This window comes from Fopius arisanus, unplaced genomic scaffold, assembly GCF_000806365.1.
Source record: "Fopius arisanus strain USDA-PBARC FA_bdor unplaced genomic scaffold, ASM80636v1 scaffold00042, whole genome shotgun sequence".
In the NCBI taxonomy this organism is placed as follows: Eukaryota; Metazoa; Arthropoda; class Insecta; order Hymenoptera; family Braconidae; genus Fopius; species Fopius arisanus.
Window position 1 is genome coordinate 47,203 of NW_011887781.1, and position 23,007 is coordinate 70,209.

General features: G+C 38.3%; 2 protein-coding genes across 2 annotated transcripts; both read right to left on the minus strand.

The window, feature by feature from the left end:
* Nucleotides 1–1,192: 1,192 nt before the first annotated feature.
* LOC105266839 (hemicentin-2) lies at nucleotides 1,193–18,656 on the minus strand. The gene is made up of 9 exons (XM_011305274.1): nucleotides 18,272–18,656; nucleotides 7,298–7,645; nucleotides 6,897–7,211; nucleotides 6,596–6,750; nucleotides 6,051–6,195; nucleotides 5,694–5,987; nucleotides 4,996–5,379; nucleotides 4,030–4,356; nucleotides 1,193–1,869 (listed from the first exon to the last, which is right to left on the minus strand). Exons 1-9 carry the CDS (start codon nucleotides 18,345–18,347, stop codon nucleotides 1,328–1,330), a joined length of 2,586 nt encoding a protein of 861 aa, XP_011303576.1. The 5' UTR covers nucleotides 18,348–18,656; the 3' UTR covers nucleotides 1,193–1,327.
* A 1,975-nt stretch (nucleotides 18,657–20,631) lies between these two features.
* Nucleotides 20,632–22,453, minus strand: LOC105266840 (uncharacterized). Its single transcript, XM_011305275.1, has 4 exons — nucleotides 22,329–22,453; nucleotides 22,086–22,241; nucleotides 21,498–21,656; nucleotides 20,632–21,434 (listed from the first exon to the last, which is right to left on the minus strand). The coding sequence occupies exons 1-4, from the start codon at nucleotides 22,386–22,388 to the stop codon at nucleotides 21,291–21,293; spliced, it is 519 nt and encodes a 172-aa protein (XP_011303577.1). The 5' UTR covers nucleotides 22,389–22,453; the 3' UTR covers nucleotides 20,632–21,290.
* Between the last annotated feature and the right edge of the window lie 554 nt (nucleotides 22,454–23,007).

A 23,007-nucleotide genomic window follows, 5' to 3' on the forward strand; every position in this document is an offset into this window, starting at 1 on the left:
TATTTTTATTTTTATTTTCTTTTTTTTTTACTCTCATTTTTTTTTTTATCCGAGTCTCATTCACTCACTCTGCGTTCATCCGCGTAATTAGTATGCATTGCTATGCAAATGGATTGACATTTAATGGAGCTCCCCTACTCGCTGTATAGTCAAACGAACGAGGGGGCGAACGAAGTCCCGGATAAATTTTCAGTGGAACAAAAAAATACTCTCGTTAAATCGTTACATCCTGTCACGGTACACTCTATCCCAAACTGTCGACAGATTCATGGAACTGAAAAAAATGCACGATGTATGAGCTTGTTTGTTACGTTCTTTTTTTTCCGAGGACACCAATTAGTAACTCCATAACGGAACGTATCATTACGTGTTTATGTTATGTTTTTCCAAAATCCTGGAAACATGAGTATTCAGTGATAAAAATAGAGAATTTATTAATGGAATTTCGGCAAACGAAAAAAAAGGTCATGCTTAAACTAATCCTCAAAAGGGATGATCAATTAATTAGCTGTGTACCTGAAACGATAAATATTTTTTTGTCTCCGTTTTATTTGAGGGATTATCATCGAATTTTTTATGGAGCTGATTTATAACGCATTTAGTATGCGGTATTTTTCATCGTGTTATAAATAGCGAGTGATCTATCACACACGTTCAAACTCCGATAACTCAACCATGGAAAAATATAGAATAAATTGTAGTACATAACGATGAAGATCAATCGATCATGATTTTGAGGAATTTCTCGAGGTCTGACCGTCATCAGGATTTACCCCTTCCTCATAAAAAAAATCAATCCAATCACATCGACTTGATCCAGACCCAATCACACCTATCAACTCTCAAAAGAGCCCCAATAAATAGAAAGCAAAACTCACCTGAATAAAATGAACAACAATTGAATATACAAACCTCGCAGCGATCCCGAATCAATGAGATCCTCAACAAAACCCCGGCAAGTTGATTCCCAAAATGAATGGAGCTCTTCACCGTAGAATGAAATTCCAAACAGCATTCTGAGAAAATCCAGGACGGTCCCTTAGATCTCCGTGAGATTGAATAAAACGCTGAGTCTACAAACAAAATCAATTTACCACTCGAGACCAGAAAGCCCAGTGGTGTAATAAAAAAAAAACAACTAAAACAACATGAATTTTTAACAATGAAATTGTTTATTGTCTATGTACAAACATCGAAGCAGCATCATCAAGTACCGAGGATGCTTCGTGGATTGTTCGATGAGAGTCATCATGTCGGGAGTCTCATTCATTCATTCGCGGTTATCATTGATATCAAGTTAAATATCATAGAAATAATTCTCTGTTTATTATATACAACTCTCCTGAACCCTCAGACTTCTCGTGTATATGTCGTGACTGCGATGAACTGACAGAGTACTAGGACGAATTGGACTTGTGGCATCTGGTCTTTCAACGTAGCCATTTGGATAGATCCAGGTGTCCTTTCCATGGAGAACAGAAGCTGGTGATGGATAATCACCCTCTACCTCGGTAAAATCTTTCGCGCGCTCAGGTTTTGCTGAGAAATTACCGAGTTTACTCGGTATCACGTCAGGATTGTCCTCGTTGCTGTCGATTATCGGTGACTCTCGGGGATCCTTGAATCTCGCTGTTGGCTTGACTTCCTTCACAAAATCGTGGGACTTCTCCATTGTCGACGAATTACCATCGTCCTCCTTATCATCGCAGTGTACTACGTGCATTTGGCTTTTTATGGGACGAGTTGCGTTGTTTCGACGGTAAAGGGTCACTGTAACACCCACCACTAGGATGCACACTGCTGTTATACCACCTGCAAAACACGCGATCAGGAGACTGTAGTCCGAGTCTTTGTCCGTTGAACCTCGACCTGAGAGATGGAGAGAACAGGACGATTGTTAGTTGGATATTTGGAGTGATCATTAATCAACCGGACGTGCTACCAACTAATCGCGGTGTGACTTGTGCCTAATTATTAATTAGCTAATAATTAATTACCTAACCGAGACGACGCGACATCAACCGAATTCTTCAGTATTTGGAAGCCAAGAAAGTCAAAATATTCACAAATTCGTGTCCACTGTCTCGACAACCCCAAAATCTGAAGACTCCCCAATTCTATATTAAACAAATCTCATCTAGTCGATTACCCTCGTAAAAATCCTCCCCAAAACTCGTCATCCCCCCACCGTAAAGTTGATTGTTAAATGATAATCTACCCCACGACAACACTCCAAATAAAAATCCCTCCCCAAACACGAAAAAATTCCATCAACTCTGATCACGCCCCAGCAATAACTCGCCATAATCCCCATTACCTCCTAAACACCCTCATCCTACCAGAAGGAATCATCCCCTTACAGGAGTCAGATGTCAAGCGTCACATCCAGATAAAACTCAGCCCCAACCCGAGGGAAACTCGATGGCAAAGCCTAGTGAGGTAATATCTCCAATTTCTCCACTGATCTAAAGAACAGCCCCTCACTAAACTGGACAACATCTCCGAGATATCAGTTCCTTTCGCTTTCACCCCCAGTATATCTTCGAAACAAGGGAGAGAACGTGGCGCACGTCCAACTGAAATTGGCACTGTACCCAGATCGCTGGAAAAACCGAGAGTCATCCCTGATATCTCGTAATACTTCATGTTCTCTATCAATTGTACACCGGGACATTGACTGAACAATTATCAATCCATTATTAATTCGGTTCAACCAATTTTTTATCTTTATTAAATAAACATTGCAGAGTATATCTGCACTCAATGCAGCACAATTTCCTTCAGCTGCAGGAGCACAACATAATAGTTACCGAATCCTGATTAATGGAATACATCATCAGTTCATATCGACAGATCAAGATCATCATCTATAGCAATTCCCCTTCCCCTCACCTGTCGCACCACCGATTACACTAAATCAAATTATTAATTTAACCAGAAAACCCTAATTTTAATGTAAATCCACGAAAAATAATGGATTTATCGATGGGCTTTGACTTTACGGTTTTTCATCGATCGAATTATCATTGTTAATTATTAATTCTCCGTGAATAAATGATTGTTTACGTTGAGTAATGATTAACAATCATTAGTGGGCCGGTGGTTTAAATAGAGAATAAATTTTGATAGCAGGTAGTGAAAAAACAAATCTATTTCGCTCTTCCGGATTTTTACCCTCTTTTCTGGTGAGGGGGTGAATTACACCCCGAGGTTTTGCTCAATGTTAAACGAGAGATGGCAACGGGAGATAAGCAATGTCGATGGCATCCGTCGTTTGAGGAGGGGAATCCCCTATCTCTGTATATTCACACACGTTCAAGTCGTAAGGGATACGATTGTTCCTTGAAATATACAGCCCCTCCAACGACCTGTATGAATAATAGATGGCAGCGGGAATTAAAGGCGATAAACGAACTTACGAGTTTGGGACATCTCTCTATTTCCATGGGAATATCTTGAGGATGAATGAGAAAATTTTATAGAATTTTCACTCACAGCGCATAAACGCCAAAGGATCAAACGAAGGCAGTGGAAAAGACGCGTAATTGGAGGACAGGCCAGCTCTACATCATTAGTTCAGGGTAATTAATTATAATTAATGAATGGAAATCTTCTGGACTCGGTTCAACGGTCTGACCTCGAATTTCTGAGTTTTCTCATTGTTTTAAGGATTTTTTGGATTCATTTTTCGATTATTCATTTTCAATGATTTTTAATTGCGATTTTATTTGCCATTTGCTGATTGACAAATTTTAATTACGGGGGGTAATTATTCCCGGAACTTGAACTGACAAAAATTCATCGGAATTTTCAATAATCCGAGATTTAATTTAATTTTAATTAAAAACGCGCACTGAATTTTTTATCCATATTAAAAATTTTTTTAATTGGGTCTTATCAGAAAATTCTCGATTTTCAGAATCGGAAATTCTTGTCATTTAATTTAATTTCCCGTCGTTACGTATGAATGGTACATAAAAATTGTTTGGGTATTGCTTTTGAAAAATTTGTTTGGAGGAAAAGACTTACCAGTCGCGTACATGGCCACTCCCTTGAGGGTAATGGAGGATAGAACAACTGGTTCACTCTTGCCTTTGGCATTGACTGCGTAGACGAGTAGTTTGTAGTTTCGTCCGGGTTCTAGGCCCACCACTTCGAAAATGGGGCCCTGATGGCGCTGGCCAGGAAGGCGTTCGGTGCGGTTGAAGTGGATTGTGTTGATGTGGTAAGCATTTTCCTCGCTCCAAACTTCAAGCTCGAAACTTGTGAGGGGTAGGCCACCATCAAAACCTTCTGTGCAGCGCACTATCAGCCATTCCGCATCGGTGGATTCCTGGGGCTTTGATTCCTCGTGGTCTAGTTATCCGGAGGAAATAAACATTTTTTTTTTTTCACCATTTCACTTCTTTCATCTCAACGTCAACGAATTATTCAATAGCCAACATAGCATTTTTTCTTCATATTTTGAGATTAAAAATGATTAAACTCAATTAGAGCGTCCATACACTCTCTCATGCGTTGATTTTCTTTTTTAATTTTGACTTTATGTCAAAAAAGATGAAAAAATGAATTTACTGCACATTAAGTCGCTCGTAAAAAGAATGAACCGTGAATGAGGAATACACGATCGATCATAAATATGAATAGGAAATTAAAGAATAATTAATCGTTGATAAAAAACGATTTTTTGATTCATCCAATTTTTCGAGAATATCTCGGAAACTAATAGAGATTGAAAAAATTTCGTCAAAATATTTTTTGTCGAGGTAATCAAGAGCTACGTAAAAGGTTATTACTAAAATTTTTCTACCTCCCTTATTCTCCGAGATATCGTGAAAAAATCGAGATCGTTTCAGTATTGCATTGAAAAATTCTAGTGTCTTCACTTTTTGTGAATCAATTGAATATAAAAAAAATTGCAGAACCTTTCCAATTGAAAATTCATTAACATTTGAGGTTGCTTCTTTTTTTTATGTAAATAAAAATGAGACTCACTCGTGCGATAGCCATAGGGTCCAGTAGATTGTGCGGTTGAGCAATTCTGCAGGGGATAGGGTCTTCCAGCCTGGATTATCTGGAAGAGACAGGGGGTTTTTTGCTTTCCCCTAGAATTCTCCGCCCAACAGGAAACCATACCATATTCACGGTCATCATTGAGGGTGTATTTAACTCGTTCTCCGTGCCATTGATTCGTAATACGCGAGGGTTTGCTGGGACCATAACGATCCCCGGGCACCGATAACTCCCCGGAATTATTAAACGACCAGTAAAACATCGTCGGTGGAGGCTTTGCTTGTACCCCACACACCAAAGTTATTGTTTCTGGCTTGAGGGCACCAACGACCTGAATAGCAGCCCCATCTTTGCAAATTGGAGCATCTGCACAGCGAATTGTTTCCAATTTTCATTAACAAATACTAAAAAATAATTCCCCAATTCGCAAATTCATCACAAACTGAATTTATACAAAATTATATAAATGAAATAACCATTTTATAATTTTGATGGAATTCGAACGGAATTTAATGTTCATTTCATAAAGATTTGAAGAACACAAAAAAATCAGTTTTTTGAAAATTGAAATTAATTATAAAAATCTGAAGCTGTCACGAGAAAAAACAAATCAGACCAGAATTTTCATTCCATCGAGGATAGAAGTGTTGAATTAAATTCCAGCATTATGCTGTACTCACACATAACTTCCAGCATGACAGGTCGACTGGTGGAAGATCCCTCAGCATTGACAGCGGTGCAGGCGTATTCCCCAGCTGAGGCACGGTTAACACTCTGAAGAACCAGTGATTTACCACCAGGAAGTATAATACCAGCGCTGACATTCTGATGCAGCTCTCTACCATCCTTGAACCATCCGAGCTTGTATGCCTCCGGGTTGGCCTTAACGTCACAGTCAAAATACAAGTCGTCACCTTCGCTTATGTCATTCGCACGTAAACCAGAGCCAAGTGTAATGGTAACAACTGGTACATCTAGAGATTAATCATCCACCTTTTAGTTCACGATATAAATCCCCACATTTGTCTCAATCTTACAATGAACGACGAGCTTCCATTTATCCTCCAGTGCACCGTCCGGTACATCCAGGTTCTCAGCTCGACAGGTTAAAAATTTTCCATCGTCCTCAATCGTTGCTACGTAACTCAGGATACTCCTCGTCACGTTTCCAGTGTCCGTGAACTGGCAATCAATAAATCCATTGGATAAATCACGAGGTGATTACTGTACCCTACACGATCGATTCCATTTTCATCTTCAAACGAGCCTCAGAGATAGAGAAATATAAGAGAAAAGAGGAAAAGTAGAACGAGAAACATTCGATAAATAGTACATGGAGGCCTCAATCTATTTAATAAATAATTCAAAGAGAAATAGTGAATGGAATTTGTGAGATATTCACAAGATAGAACATCTTCCAAGTGGTGTTCACCAGGTACTTTCGCACATCCAGCTCCACCCTTGATATCACTGAAAATCGATTAATCGATTGACGAGACGAGAGGAGGGCATGAGAATGACAGTTTGATGGGAGTTGTTCTTTCAAATGAAAAAAAGTGAGAAAGAAAGAGAAATAACTCACTTGTTTAGCCATATGCTTGACCTGGTGCGAGCCTTTCCACCAGGTGATTATTGCTACGGGCTTCGAACCCGAAGTCACGCACTCAATCTCGTACGTCTGCTGAAGAGCCAATAGGTGATTCTGCTTATTCGTGATATTTACCACCAGAGGTTTTACTGCAGAAAAAAAAAAATATTTTCACACTTGATTGAATTCCTCTCTTTATTTGGTCTTATTGATTTTTTCTTCCCAATCGATTCTCTCGCTCGTCCAATTTTTAATAGATGAATTTTCAATTTGTGATGCAATTTATCATACGTACAATTGGCATTCAGATGCAGATCAGTGATGCTGGCGCTGATGAGATCTGTATTCGAGGCTCTGCAGGATATTTTACTGGTGGCGTATTCCCTCGGGAGTCTCGTGATGACGCGTTCGTTGACTGTCACCTCATCGGTGACGTGGTCGTAGGTGTCATCCAATTTTTTATCACCCAAGTACCAGATCACTCTCGGAGGTGGTGATCCTCCGGTTACTTCGCAGATGAGAGTGAGAGGGCCGTCCTCGTAGAGAACTGGTGATTGCTTTGATTGACGCCGATCTGGACCGATGTATATCACAGGTTTTCCCGGTGGTACTGAATATTTCAAAGCAGTTAAAAGCAATGATAATTTTTATCAACGACACCAGAGAATATTCATCCGTATTGATTACTGCTCTTACCGATAACAGTAAAATTAACTTTTTGGCTCTTCGTGGGACTGTTTCTGAAATCAACTCTGCACCTGTAGACACCAGCATCGGTGTCCTGTACGAGTTCAATCTCTAATTGAGCGAATTCTCGATTTATCCTCAATACAGCTCGGCCACCGAAGGCCTTGGGATCAGACCATCTCGGTGCATCATCATCGAGACCACTTTTTCGTGCATCAACACTGAAGATTGGTTGCTTACTGGTGAACTCACGGTACCAGAGAATCATCACCACTGAATCATTCCTCTGGGGGGGAACTATATCACAGGGCAGTCGTCCCTTGTAACCCGAGACTGCTGACACGGTTTCCATAGGTACTGCAAATTGAATTCATTCATTCAGTGGTACACCTTTCCCTTGATTAAAGTAGAATCATAAATTTATTCAATTTTATTACACGGATTAATTGATTGATTGATTTATCATATTTTTCGGACACGACAAAATGGAAAATGTCAGTTCATTCCACGTCCCTATTTCAATCATTCCGACAGCCTCTTCTCCACACCAATTAATTATTAATTAATTACGCGTTCACCTAGAGCGTGAGGTCAACTCACTCAATTAACTTTCACGTTAACGACAAATTTTGTCGCCTTCCCTGTTCACAATTTCACACAAAAATCGGAGTGAGACGGATATTAAAAAAAAAAGACTCCCTTGTAATACTGTGTAATATCAGAGATCCTGGGTATATTCGTACCCTGGAAGGGATATATACCCAGGAGGCACCGGGAGTCTTCCGCCCACTCCACTCCGGATTTTCCTGCTCGCACCGCAAAATTTTAACTCCTTTATCCCTCCCCTTCATTTTTTTTTTCTCAACCCCTCATTTCTCCCTTCCTCCTTTGTTCACCCAGTTTCCGAAACCTAGTATTCAAGAGCGGAGTTACTGCAAATTGGCCGTAGCCTGGTCAGCTCCACAAAGTACAGTAACACGACAGCAAAAATCATAGCACTAACTCCCCAAATCGTTGCAATTCCCCACGGGCATTTTTCAGGGTAAAAAAAAAAATCACCGAACACAGGAAATAGTCGAACAATCATGCAATAGTGCCAATTAATCCTGGTCATCGATTTATGTCCAGTCGGTGATTTTTATTGGCCTCTCAACGCTCCATTTTACCTATCAATCTCAACAAATGTATTCCCCATTGCTGAAGTACTGCGCAAACGTAGATATAAATTCAAGTATTACATGCCAATTATTTTGCCAATATTTAAAAAACGAGTGCTTTTCGACCGGTAAACATTAAAAAATCACTCCATCGGTGAATTTCTGGGACTGGGATAAATCAGAATCACACGAAAACCAGAACTGATGCATCTTGTGGAGTCAGTCATTACTTTCATTTTTTATTTTCACCCAGAATGTACGAACAACTGAAAAACAACGAGTATTGCTGAAACATTTGAAAACGATCGTATGCACCGGTATTTATCATTCCTTTTTGCCGCGTTATCTGCGCGAGAAAAAAAAAATGCTTCCTGCTAGATTCGCGCCAATTAATCCCCGCCATCGATTTCCGTCAATTCGCTGATTTTTATTGGCCTCTCAATGCTCCACTCTGCCCATCAATCTCATCCAATACTTTCTACACTCCTTCAATTCCCATTCCCTCCACCAACGCACAACGATCGCTCAGTCGTATCATTCTATACTCAATAAACTGTGAATTGCCACCCTATACTGACTCACACCCTTTCAATCCCTAAACACCATCAAAGGACATTAATCAAGAGAGCGATCTTCCAATTTCCGGTGGTGCCACTTGCAAAAACACTTTTTCAATCGGAATAAGGCGAGAAAATTGAACGAATAAAAATCGTCAAGGTGTTGGCCGTCAACTCCAAGGCGGAATCCTGATCTATAACAACTGGTCGATCGATATCGATACCGATCAGATTTTTCCCTCAAGGCTGTTTCAGTCTCACCCGTGATACTTGGCTTTCTTATCCTTTCATGGCATTCTCATTCGGCTTATCGATACTGTAAATAACTCCGTGTGTATTGGACTCTGGGGAGAATACCTGAGTGGGGACTAACGTGCACCTATCGTTTATAGATAGCAACTATCATTTTCAACATTCTCATAGTCGCAAAAAATTTATCCACTGAAATTTCATGAGGATAATCCTGAGTATTGACTTAATTTATTTTATTCTATAATCGCTTTTTTTTCGGGCAACTTTCGTTGGAATTTGTTGGCATTTTTTTTATCAGTCATTAGGGGGTGATTATGGATGAGGGGTAATCAATATCGATGGGGAATTGGAGTACCTGTTTAGAAATGGATTGTTGAATGGTGAAAGAGGAACGTTGACAGTCAGAACGACAGGATTATCTCCAATGCTGAATTCGGGGTTGGGGTGAGAGTGTTTTACGGATTTACAGCAGTAAATACAGGGATTGGGGAAACATATTTTTGGGGCTGTGCATAAGCAGAAAATTATGAATTTTCACCAAAAATAAATCGCCATGCCTGAACAGTGGAAAAAAAATGGCAAATTACTCCGTAAATAATCCCACTCATTCCATTTTTCTCGTGTCCCACTCCACTAAGTTTTCGGGAGATACCTCTGACTCTAGGAGAGCCACAGAAATTCTTGTAGGAACAATTTTTTAGCTCTTCTTCCACTCTACGAAAAAGGTCATGGCAATAATTGCGGTATCCTTCGTGGATTTCGAGAAATTCGTCGAAAATCGAGTGAAAATCGATTGACGACTCTTTCGCCACAATTTTTTGGGCTATTTTATTTTTTAGTTGAATATTCCACCGAGTTCTCTCCAGGGGGTAATACGCAATAAAAAATATTTGCTTATTTTATCATTCAGTTATTGACCGAGGCTCCCTCCTATTTATATTTACCCAAAAATGTACACATGACTCGTCGCCCATATTTTTGTTTGATATTTATCCAACCATCGATTTGAGTATCTCGTTTTGCATGTCACGATAATGACTCATATACCGGGCAATTATTCATGACATATATATCGCGTTGGTACTATCGTTACTTCTTCGAGCGAATGTTTGACAATGGCAAACACATTTGCCTGATTATAACGCAGGACGAACTGTTGTCATTGTTACTGTCATTTTGGGGTCAAGAAGTGAGAATTATTCGTCAACTCGATCAATCAAATTCTCTTATCATTCATTCATCATGCTCATCCGATAATGTACGACATCTAGAACTGAAGAATTCTATTTAATAATCACCTAAATCATCCCCCGAGTACGAAATATTCCATTTGGATAAGTGAACTAGGTATAATAATATTTCTCCACTGTGGAATATCATCTCAACTCTAATCACACCGTAAACAGTATTAAAGTCCCAATTTTGTTTCTCCGAATTGAAATTAAAAAATGTACCTCACGTTCCCCATTCTCGACTCGTACTCTCTTTACTGCAAATTGTCTGGATTTTCCGCATGATTTCCACGAAAATTCCCTCTCTATTTTCTTCTACAATATTCATGGGATGGATTTTGTGTGCATCACGCGAAAAATTCGGGGAGAATTCGAGAAAAAAATTCAAATACTCCAATTTCTCGTCTCAATTGTCTCAATTGTCTCAATTCTTTGGATATCAATATATAAATGAATACGAAGAAAATCCAAAATGACAGAGAAAAAAGAAGAAGTAATTTTGTCATAATTATTCCCTAAAAATGGCGAGTAATTCTCTATTTCCTTTCACGACCATCCAACCCCAGGGTTGCTGATGCATATCTGAAACTGCCCCAAAATATTTGCCACCGAATACCTATTTAAACTCTCCAAACACCACTAAACGAAAGAAAAAACGTCGGAAATAATAATAACGACAATTTTTTTCTATTCCACTGACTGAAGCAACATGCAAACACCCAAAACAATTATTCTGCCGACTGCAACAATTCTCAGCACGCTCGACGTTAATTGCGTCAACAAAGAGTTCTCACGTGAGTTCAAAAATTTTATTTCAATTTTTTTCAACCAACTCCCAAGTCAATTTAACAATCCAGAGCGAACTAATTTACAGTAGGTACATGAAAAAAAAAAAGAGGGGGGCAGAGCAATTGTCCCATCAAAACGATTGGACGAAACGTGAGTTTGGAATCTAGAATGAAAAGCCAGAGCTACATTGAAAATTCAACCAGTACAAGTTTATGCTAAATAATTAAATTCACTTCTCAACTATCCCTGTGACATGTAAACCCGTTTCGAGGAGTTGCCACCACCAGGAGATGTTTGTCTCGATATCAAAATTTTTTCTCTCTATTTTGCTGTCCCAGAAATTTTACTTGCAGCCACAAATCACACGTTCTCTCCGTTTACCCTCGATCTGTACTCAACACTCGAATAACAGAACTTGAAATATTGATATCCTATATTGGGTATCCTAGTGCTTTTTCGTGCACCTCGGAATTCAAATGTCAATTTATATTTGATTAATTACGGGATACGATAGAGCAGACATCGGCAAAATGGAAATGAGAACCTAATTTAGATTTACTCGATACTAGGTGTGTCAGAGGAACAGTTTGCGGACATCAGAATTTATCCGGGGATGAATTTCAAAATCAGAAAATACCTTGAATATGGAAAACTATTTATTTTTAATTATTTGAATCAGCAATCATTCTGAAACCGCAATAAATATCTATTGATTCATAAACATTTATTTTATTCAAAATAAAAAAATATTCGCTGAGGGGATTTCCGCATAATTTCTCAGTACATGTAAAAAAATTCTCAATATTTTTCGTAAAATCAGTTAAATAATAATAATTAAATCTTCCCTCGAGTTTAATATTCGCGAGAATCCATGGAGACTCTGGGTATTATGTACACACGTAAGAGGCTCAAAAGGACCTGGTTAACGTCACGTATACGCCCAGGTGCACTTATGTCTTGGCGAATATCTTTGGCATACATAAATGCATTCAGCGAGGGTGTAGAGGTTTCAAGAGGGAAAGAGAGGTCTAGAGAGAGCACGAGATTATTATGCGGGATAGCGTGCGTCGAGAGTTGGGGCCAAACGACGAGAGTATAATTCCTCGCTGCAGGTGTTTCAGGGAGGGAAAACCGGTCGATCTACCCTCCTCCTTATCAAAGTGTTATAAAAAAAATATATATTAATACGGTGTATGAAGAAAAAAAATTAAACACGGGGAATTTGCAGGTAAAAAAAAATGACTGGATAGTACGAGTCACACCCATGGGGCAGCCTCTTGTATTTTTATTCTCATTTCATGAAAATGAGACGAGTTTATTCTCTGATGCGTCCAAACGATTGCTTGAGCGCCTCCGAGAAGAATATTCTTCATTAAAAAATTTAATCGAACGGTTTTTATCGATAAATATGATAATTTCATTGTAAGGAGTCAATTTTTACTTGAATTGAATAAATAAAATGAAACAATTCGGATTGTTTCATAACATTCATGAGGTCAATATGTGCAACTATATAATTGGTATTTTGGAATAAAATTTAATGAGTTCTATTAATTATTTGGAGGGGAAGGGCAGAGTTTTGTGGCGTAATGTGAGGGGAGGAAGAATATGGAAATCAGTTATGTAAAGAATAATTGATGTTGAGGCGTCCTCTCTGGTGAATGATTTTGCATTGGGAGGGAATGCCCGGTGCATGATATGGAAAATGGGAAATTAAACTTAGTAATGGTGGATACGCTGGGAATTCACTGCACTCATTTCCGTGATTGTTCGAACCTTCGGGTTCATTATTCATTTTTCACCCCTCATTGTTTCGCTTTCTGATGCATTTTGAATAAATAAAATCAATTAGTGAAACGAGTAATCGGATAAACTCCCGGGGAATTTAACGAATCGAAAAGTTGTGAATGAATGAGAAACTTTTCGATTATATCTGTTGCTTTCGTGCAGTGATGCGAGGCATTGCGGTTATTAGCGGAAAAATCACTTACTGATTTTAATATTAATTTTTCAGTAGAGATTATTATGTGAAAAATGAGTCTTCGATAATTATCTTTGATGATTGGGGATTTTATTAAGACGGGGCAATTTCTGGATATTTTGAAATAAATATTAAGATCAAAATAACGAATTGCTTGTCAGGTGAATGAAGACAATAAAAATATCGTCTGATCCCCCAACTGGAAATGCGATTTCCGGGCTTTTCCCCAAGTCAATAGCCACATGGTCCCCTCCAGATAGAGAAAATCCCCAAGTTCTGAGGAATATCCGTAACTCCCTGACCGAATGAATCCCTCGGTATCAAAGAAAAACCAAGGAATTGGCTAGCACGAGTGTCTGTTGGGCCTTCTCTCTCGTTCAACTTGGATTTTCTTCTTTATAAAACCGAAACAATACAACCCGGAGTGAACAATCTCACCATTTCCATCAACCATGCATTGAAAATCCAAATGAATCACGAGAGAGAAAAAAAAAGACGACAATTGAAATAGAATTGTGGGGACTCTTGATGGCCCTTGGAGCATTCTGCAAGGGGTTCAACCACTTGGAGTGAGAGGAAAAAAAAATGAGGAAAGTATTCGCCACCTACAGTGCACCACAAAATGGTGCTCCGTTGGTTTTGTCTTCAGACGCTTTGTACTTTCTCGTTACAATGTTATCGTCGACTTCAGACGGAAAGCGAAAGTTTTCGCATTAAGATGAGAGATCACGATTTTTTAATGCACGTCAACTCAAGTTCACAAGTCATTTCGCGGATTCGCCATTTTTTTTTTAGCTTTTAGTATAATTTCATCATTCAATGCTCTCGCCTTTCTCTTGCTCACTGTTTCAACATCCCCTTTAATTTTGCCTTTCCACTTTTAATTCCTTATTACCACTAAAAAAAAAAACAATTGAGTAATATAATAATTCCATGCGAATAATAATTCTCTCGCCGCGTATTTTCATTTTTAATTATCGAAGTGAATATTCCACTCATTCAAACTTTATTATCATCCACAGGATGAAAGTTCAGATTAATCCTCTCAATTTTAAATCTCTCCCATTCACCGTATGCCCTCTCAATTGAATCCTCCCCTCATTGAATATTTCGCATCCCTTCATTTCACCATTTAATAAAAAAAAAAGCGTATAAAACACCTGTCCCTCGCACCCCGAAAAAAAAACCTATTTCCCCAAATAAAATTTACATCACAAAATCATATAACATAATGATCTAAATTATTTAATGACCCCATTAAAATCGGTGATGGACTAATATAAAATAAATTCCGGTCGCCCTAATAATTGTTTTCATCACTAATTCGGGTATTCCGTATAAAAACATTGTCAGTAAAATAACTCGGTAAAAGCTACATTGAAATAATGACGTAAAAACGTTTTACCGTTATTTCGTGGAGAATAGAGTGTACCGGTTCGTTTTCCATATTCCTTCTAGCCTCTTATTCCAAACGCAGACGACAATCTACGTGGCAATGCTTTTTATTCAAAATGTTCAACGTTCACCTCGAGCATTATCCCTCCCCTTTTTTTTCCCTCCCCCCCACGTGGCATCATATTTTGTGCTTCGTATTTTCCACCACCTACAACCACCTACCACCCCCTCCCACCCACTTCCCGTGTCTTTCCGCCTCCTCTCAAGTACTCATTTTTTTTTTATCCAGCCCTCATTTTTTCCACTCCTCAATCTCTTTTTCCACCACTATATTCCCCCTACAATCTGCTTCATACGACTTACGCTCAAATCGTGCACTGAATTCATAAGTGGATGGATGATAATTCTCGGGAAAACGGAAATGTATTGTTAACATTTTAGTGACTCCCGGAAAATCAGAACTTCATGACTTGCGATTCAATTTTAAGTGATTGTTCAATTTGAATTTAATAATAGTGATTCGGGAATAACTCTTGGGGGAGGGAGGTTGACCTCACCGGATGTTTTAATTATGAGAATAATATTCTATCAAAATTAACTGTCAAGAAAACCTCGGTGCCGGAAATTAATATTACCGGATGGCGAATTTTCTATTATCGTAAAAAAATCTACCCCCAGGAATTTATGTCAGTAAAATCACGAGAATTGATTATTTCCGGGAATCTGTTTTTTACCATTTAGGACAGTTAAATTATTTTAATATTATCATGATTCATTGGTATTTTTGAATGGGCGTTAATTTTTATCGACCCTCCATTCTCACTCAGGAGTAACGAAACATGCGCGTAATTTCGGCCGTCCATTTTTCGTTTTAGATGATAAAATCGATAGATCCAATCACCCCGTCTTCAGGAGGTCCTGAAGCACAACTACACCAATCGCCGCATGCAGATAACACTTCATTCCCATTACCCTTTTGATAGCGCATACCCCATGTACATATTTTGATGACCCCATGAATATCAAACTCGGGGATTCCTCTATCCCGAATTGATTGGAAAAAATTTACCTACCATTTTCCATTTTTGATAAAAAAAAAATAAATAAATTCACCCGATCGGTTCTGTACCATACGTTTCAATACCCAGATCCTCTCACGAGGTATTATTTCCTTCTCCACGAGAACGATATCCATCGAAATCATGATATAAATTACTGCAGCTCCCACGGGATCCTCCCTTTTCCCTCCCGTTATATATAAAAATCTCCTCACAAGCTATAATATTTTTACTCTCATTTTCTCCACTCCTCGTTATACCCCAGTTAACCCATTTTCTTATCACAGATAACGATTTTCTGTTTATTTCCCCATTCGCATTACCCCTCTCCCCCACCCCTGTGGTAGCAACGGTATTTATTTCCTTTTTTATTTTATTTTTCATTCACGCGAGTCCCGATATTTCCACTTTTTTATTCACAAAATTTCAGATTTTATTCTATTATTAATGAATTAATATTCATTAATAAAAATTTCAGATTTTATTCTATTATTAATGAATATTATTTCCTTCGGGCAATTATTCTCAGAGTAATTTCTCTGTAATATTCTCCAACTAAAAATTCCAGCCAAATTTGTTTATGACTTATTATAATAAAAATATTGTAAACCTTAGAGAAAGTTGGGAGTTGAGAAAATTTCAGATAGCCTGAAAAGTAAATTGATCTCATTTTCTTATCACTGATAACGATTTTCTATTTATTTCTCCATTCGCATTAGCTCTCCTCCATTTTAAAGAAAATACCGTCTTTAATTCACACATGCTCAGCTCGCGGGAGTTGGCAGCAATTTCTTATTTTTTGTTAACAAAGTTCTCCCTCTGTACGCGTACTCCATACCTTTTAATTTCCTCGGGCTTTTGCAATGGAGGGCATTACGTGGCGAATCACGTGGGACTCATCCCCACGCCGATTTCCAACTTGAAGTTATTTAGTTTTTTTTTTTTTCATTCGCTTTTTCTCTCTCATTTTCCACTCTCAGCCAACACTTCTATCTTTTATTTCTCACGCCAGTGTCCGCTTATTCGTTTTCTCCCGCTCTCTCATTTCTCTCAGTTCCAGGGTTCTGGTTTAATTGCGATTCCTCGTAAGTTATACAAACCCTGGTGAGTCACTTCGCGAAATCCATTGGCTTCAACTGGGAATCCAACCGAGAGCTTTCTGAGGTCTTGAATAATTTCTATTTCTAGGTGAAGAAGAAAAATAAAATTATCGCATTAGCCACCACTCGGGGAGAAGAATTATTGATTTTCCCCGGGGCTTGAGATATTTTAATTGGAGGAAAAATGAAGAAAGGGGATAAATCCGGCGGAATTTAGATTGTCAGAGACATTCAATAAAAATTATCTTTCATATTTCTTTTCATAATTCCAGAGTGAAATGCGATGCAGGAAAATTCCTTGGAATATTCATCGAATTTATCACAATTTCTCTCGATGTTTATCTCAATTTCAATGAACAATAGTTTTATTCCGAATTGTTATATTTTTCAACTGGAAAATAAGAAAATTCATGGGGATATCGCCGCGTCAAGAGAGACGTCAGTTGCCAATTATAATTCCGATAGAGGATGCTAATGAATTATTCATAAATAATGCAAATTAATTATTTATCAGCGTTATTGGGGTGCATTCGGTTATGTGATGTTTGTGTGCCATCCTGTCAGAGTGGAAGACAAACAATCAGGAGAAAAAAAATATTGTTAAATCACCCCGGCATCACCAATTATCCCGTCATGAAGCCCACCTAGTGCAAGAGGGTTATAATGTCAATTTACATAATGCAATCGATTTGTTGAGAGCCAGGATCCCTTGATTCACGCAATTGCACACATTACCTACATGTTCACCGCGAAACAAATATTGAGAGGCAAATAATTCTCACTCTGCATCCCCAAAAAAAAAAAAACATTTCTCCCATCATCCCCTGGTCTTTGACTTCCACGACCTGACGGACAAAATTCATTTACTTTTCACCACTCATCCTCTTCAACGTCTGATTAATTATTATTCATTAACGATCGCGTCATTTCGCAAGTAGAAATCACCGTTTGCCGTCAGACACGGCTGACCTGAATTTTTTTTTTTAAATTAATAATTCAATTATTCAATCTTGTAGGTTCATTCATTATTCTTATTACGATCCTCGTATTATCTTCATTTATTTTTAATTATTATCAATTATTATCATCATTATTAATTCGCTAATTTTTTTTTTGAGATTTAATTGGTATGGAATAATCGATTGTTCACCGCTTGCCGATAAAAAAACGGTAATTCCAACAGCAGTATCAATTAGTAGTTTATCAAAATCCCGAGGGAGTCATCAATCTCGAGATCAACCCTAAAAACGAAAGTGTCAACACGATACCGAGGGGTTGTAGTGCAGCATGAAGACAACTCGATTAATATTTTATCAGAATAATTGATAGATGAATTCACCCCACAACCCAAACCACCCCATAACAATCAAAATCACCACCAACCCCCTGATTCTTTTCCCCATCCCAATTCCCCAATAATCGCGTGTTCGGTTGAATTTCCAGGCACTTTGTAATTACTCACTCGGTTCATCCACGTCACTGACGACGAGTTCACCTCCAACGAGCGCAATAACGCTCATCACGAGTAAAGTCTTCATTCTAAAAACACCCCTTTATATTGTCAGACACGTCCCGCCGCACTCTCTCAACTGTCACATCAAAAAGAAAAGAAAAAAAAAAAAAGAAAACGCCAGAAGAAGGGAAAAACCACCCCCCAAAACGGCGAAGAAAAAATCCAGCGACCCCCCAAAGTCTTAAACCACCTCCAACAGCTCGATAAAAAGTCTCAAGTCACGAATATATTCGATATATCGATTTCCCATGATGTTTCGAGTGATTTAAACCCGATGTGCTGCCGTATCCAACCGGAATAATTCTGTCAGAACACTTGCGGCACTTCTCCACGAAAAAAAAAAAATACACAAACACACCCCCTATTAACCCCCCCGCCCCCCCAACTTATTTCCCCCGTTCTAGTCACAATCGATCCAATTTTCCAACAATTTATATCGTCCTTTCATTCCATCCCTCTCAATTTCCACGTACTACTCTACACGACTCAATCGTATTGCCACGCGATAAATAGTTGACCCAGAGAATTCTCCCTCAAATCACCACTTCCACTATCACCCAGATGTCCATCAGTTATTCATAAAATCCAGATATCAATGAGTTCATGATATTGTCAATGTACAGCCTCCGGTGTACACTACCCCCCAGTAATTCCATTGTCATAAGGAGATAAAATAAAATTTCACTTGATCCACTTGTTTAATTCGGTAATGAGTTGTCTACATTATTTGATTATTTATCCGTTGATTATTCCGGTTGTCACCAGGCACTATTTTCACGGGTACATTTTATCTGATGATTTGATTAAGAGGAAAGTAATCAGATGGTGTAACCGTTGGATGTGGGATGAGGATGAGGAGACGCGTTTACTGCTGCGTTGCGGCAAGCCTACTGTCAGGATGACTGGTAAATGCCTAGTTTCTGATCGGTAGCGCCACAATTGTGCGCCGTCGCACAAAATCCCCTAGAAAAACCACCCCCTGGAATCCCCCGCCATCCAATTCCACCCACTTCCTCCCCATTTCAGCCTCCACCATTCTCTCCCACCTAAGTTCTAACCATTTCTCCACCCTTCACCGCGTTTTACTCCCTCACAACCACCCATCCACCACCCGCCACCCCCTTACCATCCCCGCCTGAATGTACGGTGGGACATCGAGAGATAAGGAGGATTAAAAAAATGAAGGAAAAACATTGACCGGCCGAATTACCCAGTCCAGGTATCACACACATTTACCATCCAACCCACCACCCACTTCTCACCCCCTTTTATCTGTCCTCGTCTTCGACGTTAAACTGGCTGACCCGAATTTCCGATTCTACCGGGATTCGTATCCCCCTGCACACAACCCTTTGATTAGCTCGGACGATATTGACTTCCTCGGTACACAAAACCAATCGACCACGAAAAAATTGTACGTGGGGGAGGAGAAAAATTATTGGCCAAATGATTAATGACTGTTGACTGGGTTTATCTTTCCTGCGGGAATTTTCTGGATTTTTTTTTTCAGCGACAGACATTTTTTATGCGGAAAATAGAATTTTGGAAGCTCGGGGCGAGAGGAGGTGGGAGGGGGTGGGGGTTGGGATTGTTTGTTATTGGGATTCGTAAAAGGGAAAATTATTGTTTATTTCAGGATTTTATTTTATTATTGGAAATTCATATTTTTTATTTGTCATAAATCAGTGGGGAATATTTGTTATTATTTTTGATATTCAATGAATTTAGGGCCATCGCCGGTTATTTCGGCTGAACATCTTGAAAAATCAAGGGAAAGATGAACGACTAAATGCGATGATTTACGGAGACAGGGGGTAACCAAAGAAATAGGTGGCGGTCGGTGGGAGGGACGTGGGGGTTCATGAGGGAAAAAAAAAAGGGTAAATGAAAGAGTGCGAAAGAATGGCCGCAGGGAAAGTGCCGAGGACACCTAACTTTCTTTCTCTCCCACAATTTCATTCCCGTCCGACCGTGAAAACTCGTCCCACTCTCTCCCTCTCTTTTTTTCTCTCTCTCAATTGAAAGAACAAACGGACCCCGAGAAAAGCGAACAAGAAAGAACAACGAAATGAGAGTTTTGGGGTGAATGAGTATGCCGAGTCAACTCCATTTTTACTTTAGAATTGAAGACTGAGAATAAATAATTTTGCCGAGGGAATTTATAGAGAAACTGACGAAAATTAGGAAGAGGAAAATTTCACCGGGAAATTATTAATCATTATTATTATTTATTATTTAAAAAAATTATTTACTTCGAAGTAAATCAGAGAGACGACGAAAAAATGATTTTTAATTATGAGATGTTTATTTATTCGAATTTTAATGGCAGGAAAATTATTCTTTTTTATTTTTTTTTTTGGAAATGAGAGGGTTGGAGAAAGGCTTTCGCTAGATGACAGAAGCTGTCGAGCAGTTTGTGTACCACTGGCTTTGTTCACTCCTAGACTGACAAGAGGAGGCCGTCGGTTTTCATTATGTTACCCCCAGTCCCAGGGGATGCTCCTTTTCACTCGTCCCCTCCATTATGTTTTTCACATCTTCTCTTCTTCTTCATTTGAAATATTTTTTTTATCACCGGACTATGTTTGTGCCCGGGTCACACCTCCAAAACACGGAGGATACATTCAAAAAATAATCTTTTAGCCACATCCTGTTATTCTTTTACATTTTTACATTTTTCTTGCGATGATCCTCTCTTCCCTTCAAATAACTTCATACGGATTAATTATTCGCTCATTTGCCAACAAATATAATAAATTATTAATCATTACCATCAAGTGCATGAAAATTTGAAATTACTTCTAGATTAAGAAGAATTGTTTTAATTCTATTATTAGTCCATTAATTTAATTAAATTATGTGAAGAAGATTCTCAACAAATTAACGAAATTAAACTTAGGGAATTATTTTTTTACGATCATTACAATTACAAGTTAGACACGAGTGAAAATTAATGAAATAATCGAGGCTATTGGATTTCTGTGATGAAGATGAGACTGATAATTGTTTTTCCGTCGTCGGCAAATTTGAAAATTATTTTGTACTTGTTAGTATGTATCTCCGACGGAAGTTCGTCCGTGGGTACTTCATAATGAAGCGAAGTGTAGACTCCCTGAAAGAAATTAAATTTTTTTCATTGACATTTTGTTTAAATCCGTATGATATAGTGTTTTACATTTTCTGGTGGGCAATTTTCCGAGGTGAAGCCGAGAGAATCGAAGAAGGGGCCGAGTAGTACAGGTTCATCATCCAAACTGCACATGTCCATGTCAAAAAATAGACCAGTCGGCAATACGAATTCTCCCATTGACATACCAATCACTTCCAAATACGCCTGAGACAGAAAACATGGAATGTTTTAATAATAATTATTTACAGAAATAAATATCGAGGAAAAACTCAGTTTTCTTTCATAATTGCAATTGAAGTTTCAATTTTTCTATTCAATATTTATAAAAATCGCGAGAGATTCACTTACACTTGAACGATAATTGTTAATAATATTAATTATAATTTAGTCTTCTGGAGTGCATATCTCAGAAATTTTTAACGCGTTCCACTTCCACAAAAAAAACGAATTTCGGGAATATTGGCATTGAATAATCGAGTGTTTCATCGATTTCCTGTTTCAATTATCGGAATTGAAACGTGAATTCCTCGATTTTTCCATTCGATTATTTCCAAGAAATCAATGAGACCCGAATTATTTATCCAATTCCCATTATTTATACATTTTACCCCTCCCACTGTTGATTATACTCACTTTTGTTGTCTTCGGTAATGGATTTACAATCGTAAAATTTACGAAAATGGTATTATCATATTCACTGTCGGTGTTGATGTCAACTTCAGCATCTCGAATGTAGTTCGAATCAACTTCATCGACATAAAAATTCTCAAAATACACATTAAGCTTTGCCTGAAAAATATTTCAAGCCAACAATGAGAACAACGATTTAAAAAAAACTGATGCAGAAAAATGGGGATAAATTTTTCGATAAATTACTTGAATCCCAAGCAGATGCACTGCAAAAAAAGTGAGAGTTATAAATTTATCACGAAACATATTCACACGATGAAATGAATTCCGTGAATTTTTATTATTCAATCCGCCAGTGGCTCGCACGAGGAAATGAGACATCCGTCTCTCCGGGGAGCTATTGGCCCTTTTATAAAGCCACGCGAGTACGTTGAAAAAAAAAAAAACAAGAGTAAAACTAATTATCTTACTTAACCGATCGACAATAATCAACCGGTCACGTAAGGTCTAAACTGGAGGTATAAAAAAAAATTCTAACACGAAATACAATGAAGCGATACTTTTTTCGATCGTTTCATTTCCGCACGCGAATTCCATGTGGACGTTGAGCAACACAGCTTCCTGATTACCATCGCTCATGTTGCATTAGCCGGGATTAAAATTAAATATACGACCTGGAAATATTTTTAGAGGTACCATTTTCCATTAGTCACACCCACTGACAGATATATTCAGTGCATAATTCCGGAGACTTTCAATAGCTCAAATTTTCGGTGCATTTTGGGCGCCTGATTGAAAGATTGACTTTTAATTAAGAAATAAAATTAGGAAGAACAAGAAAATCTGGTATTTAAATTTGGAAATAATTAAATAATTCGATGGATGAAAGGATTGAAGAGATTATCTTATTTAGAAGGTTCTTCTG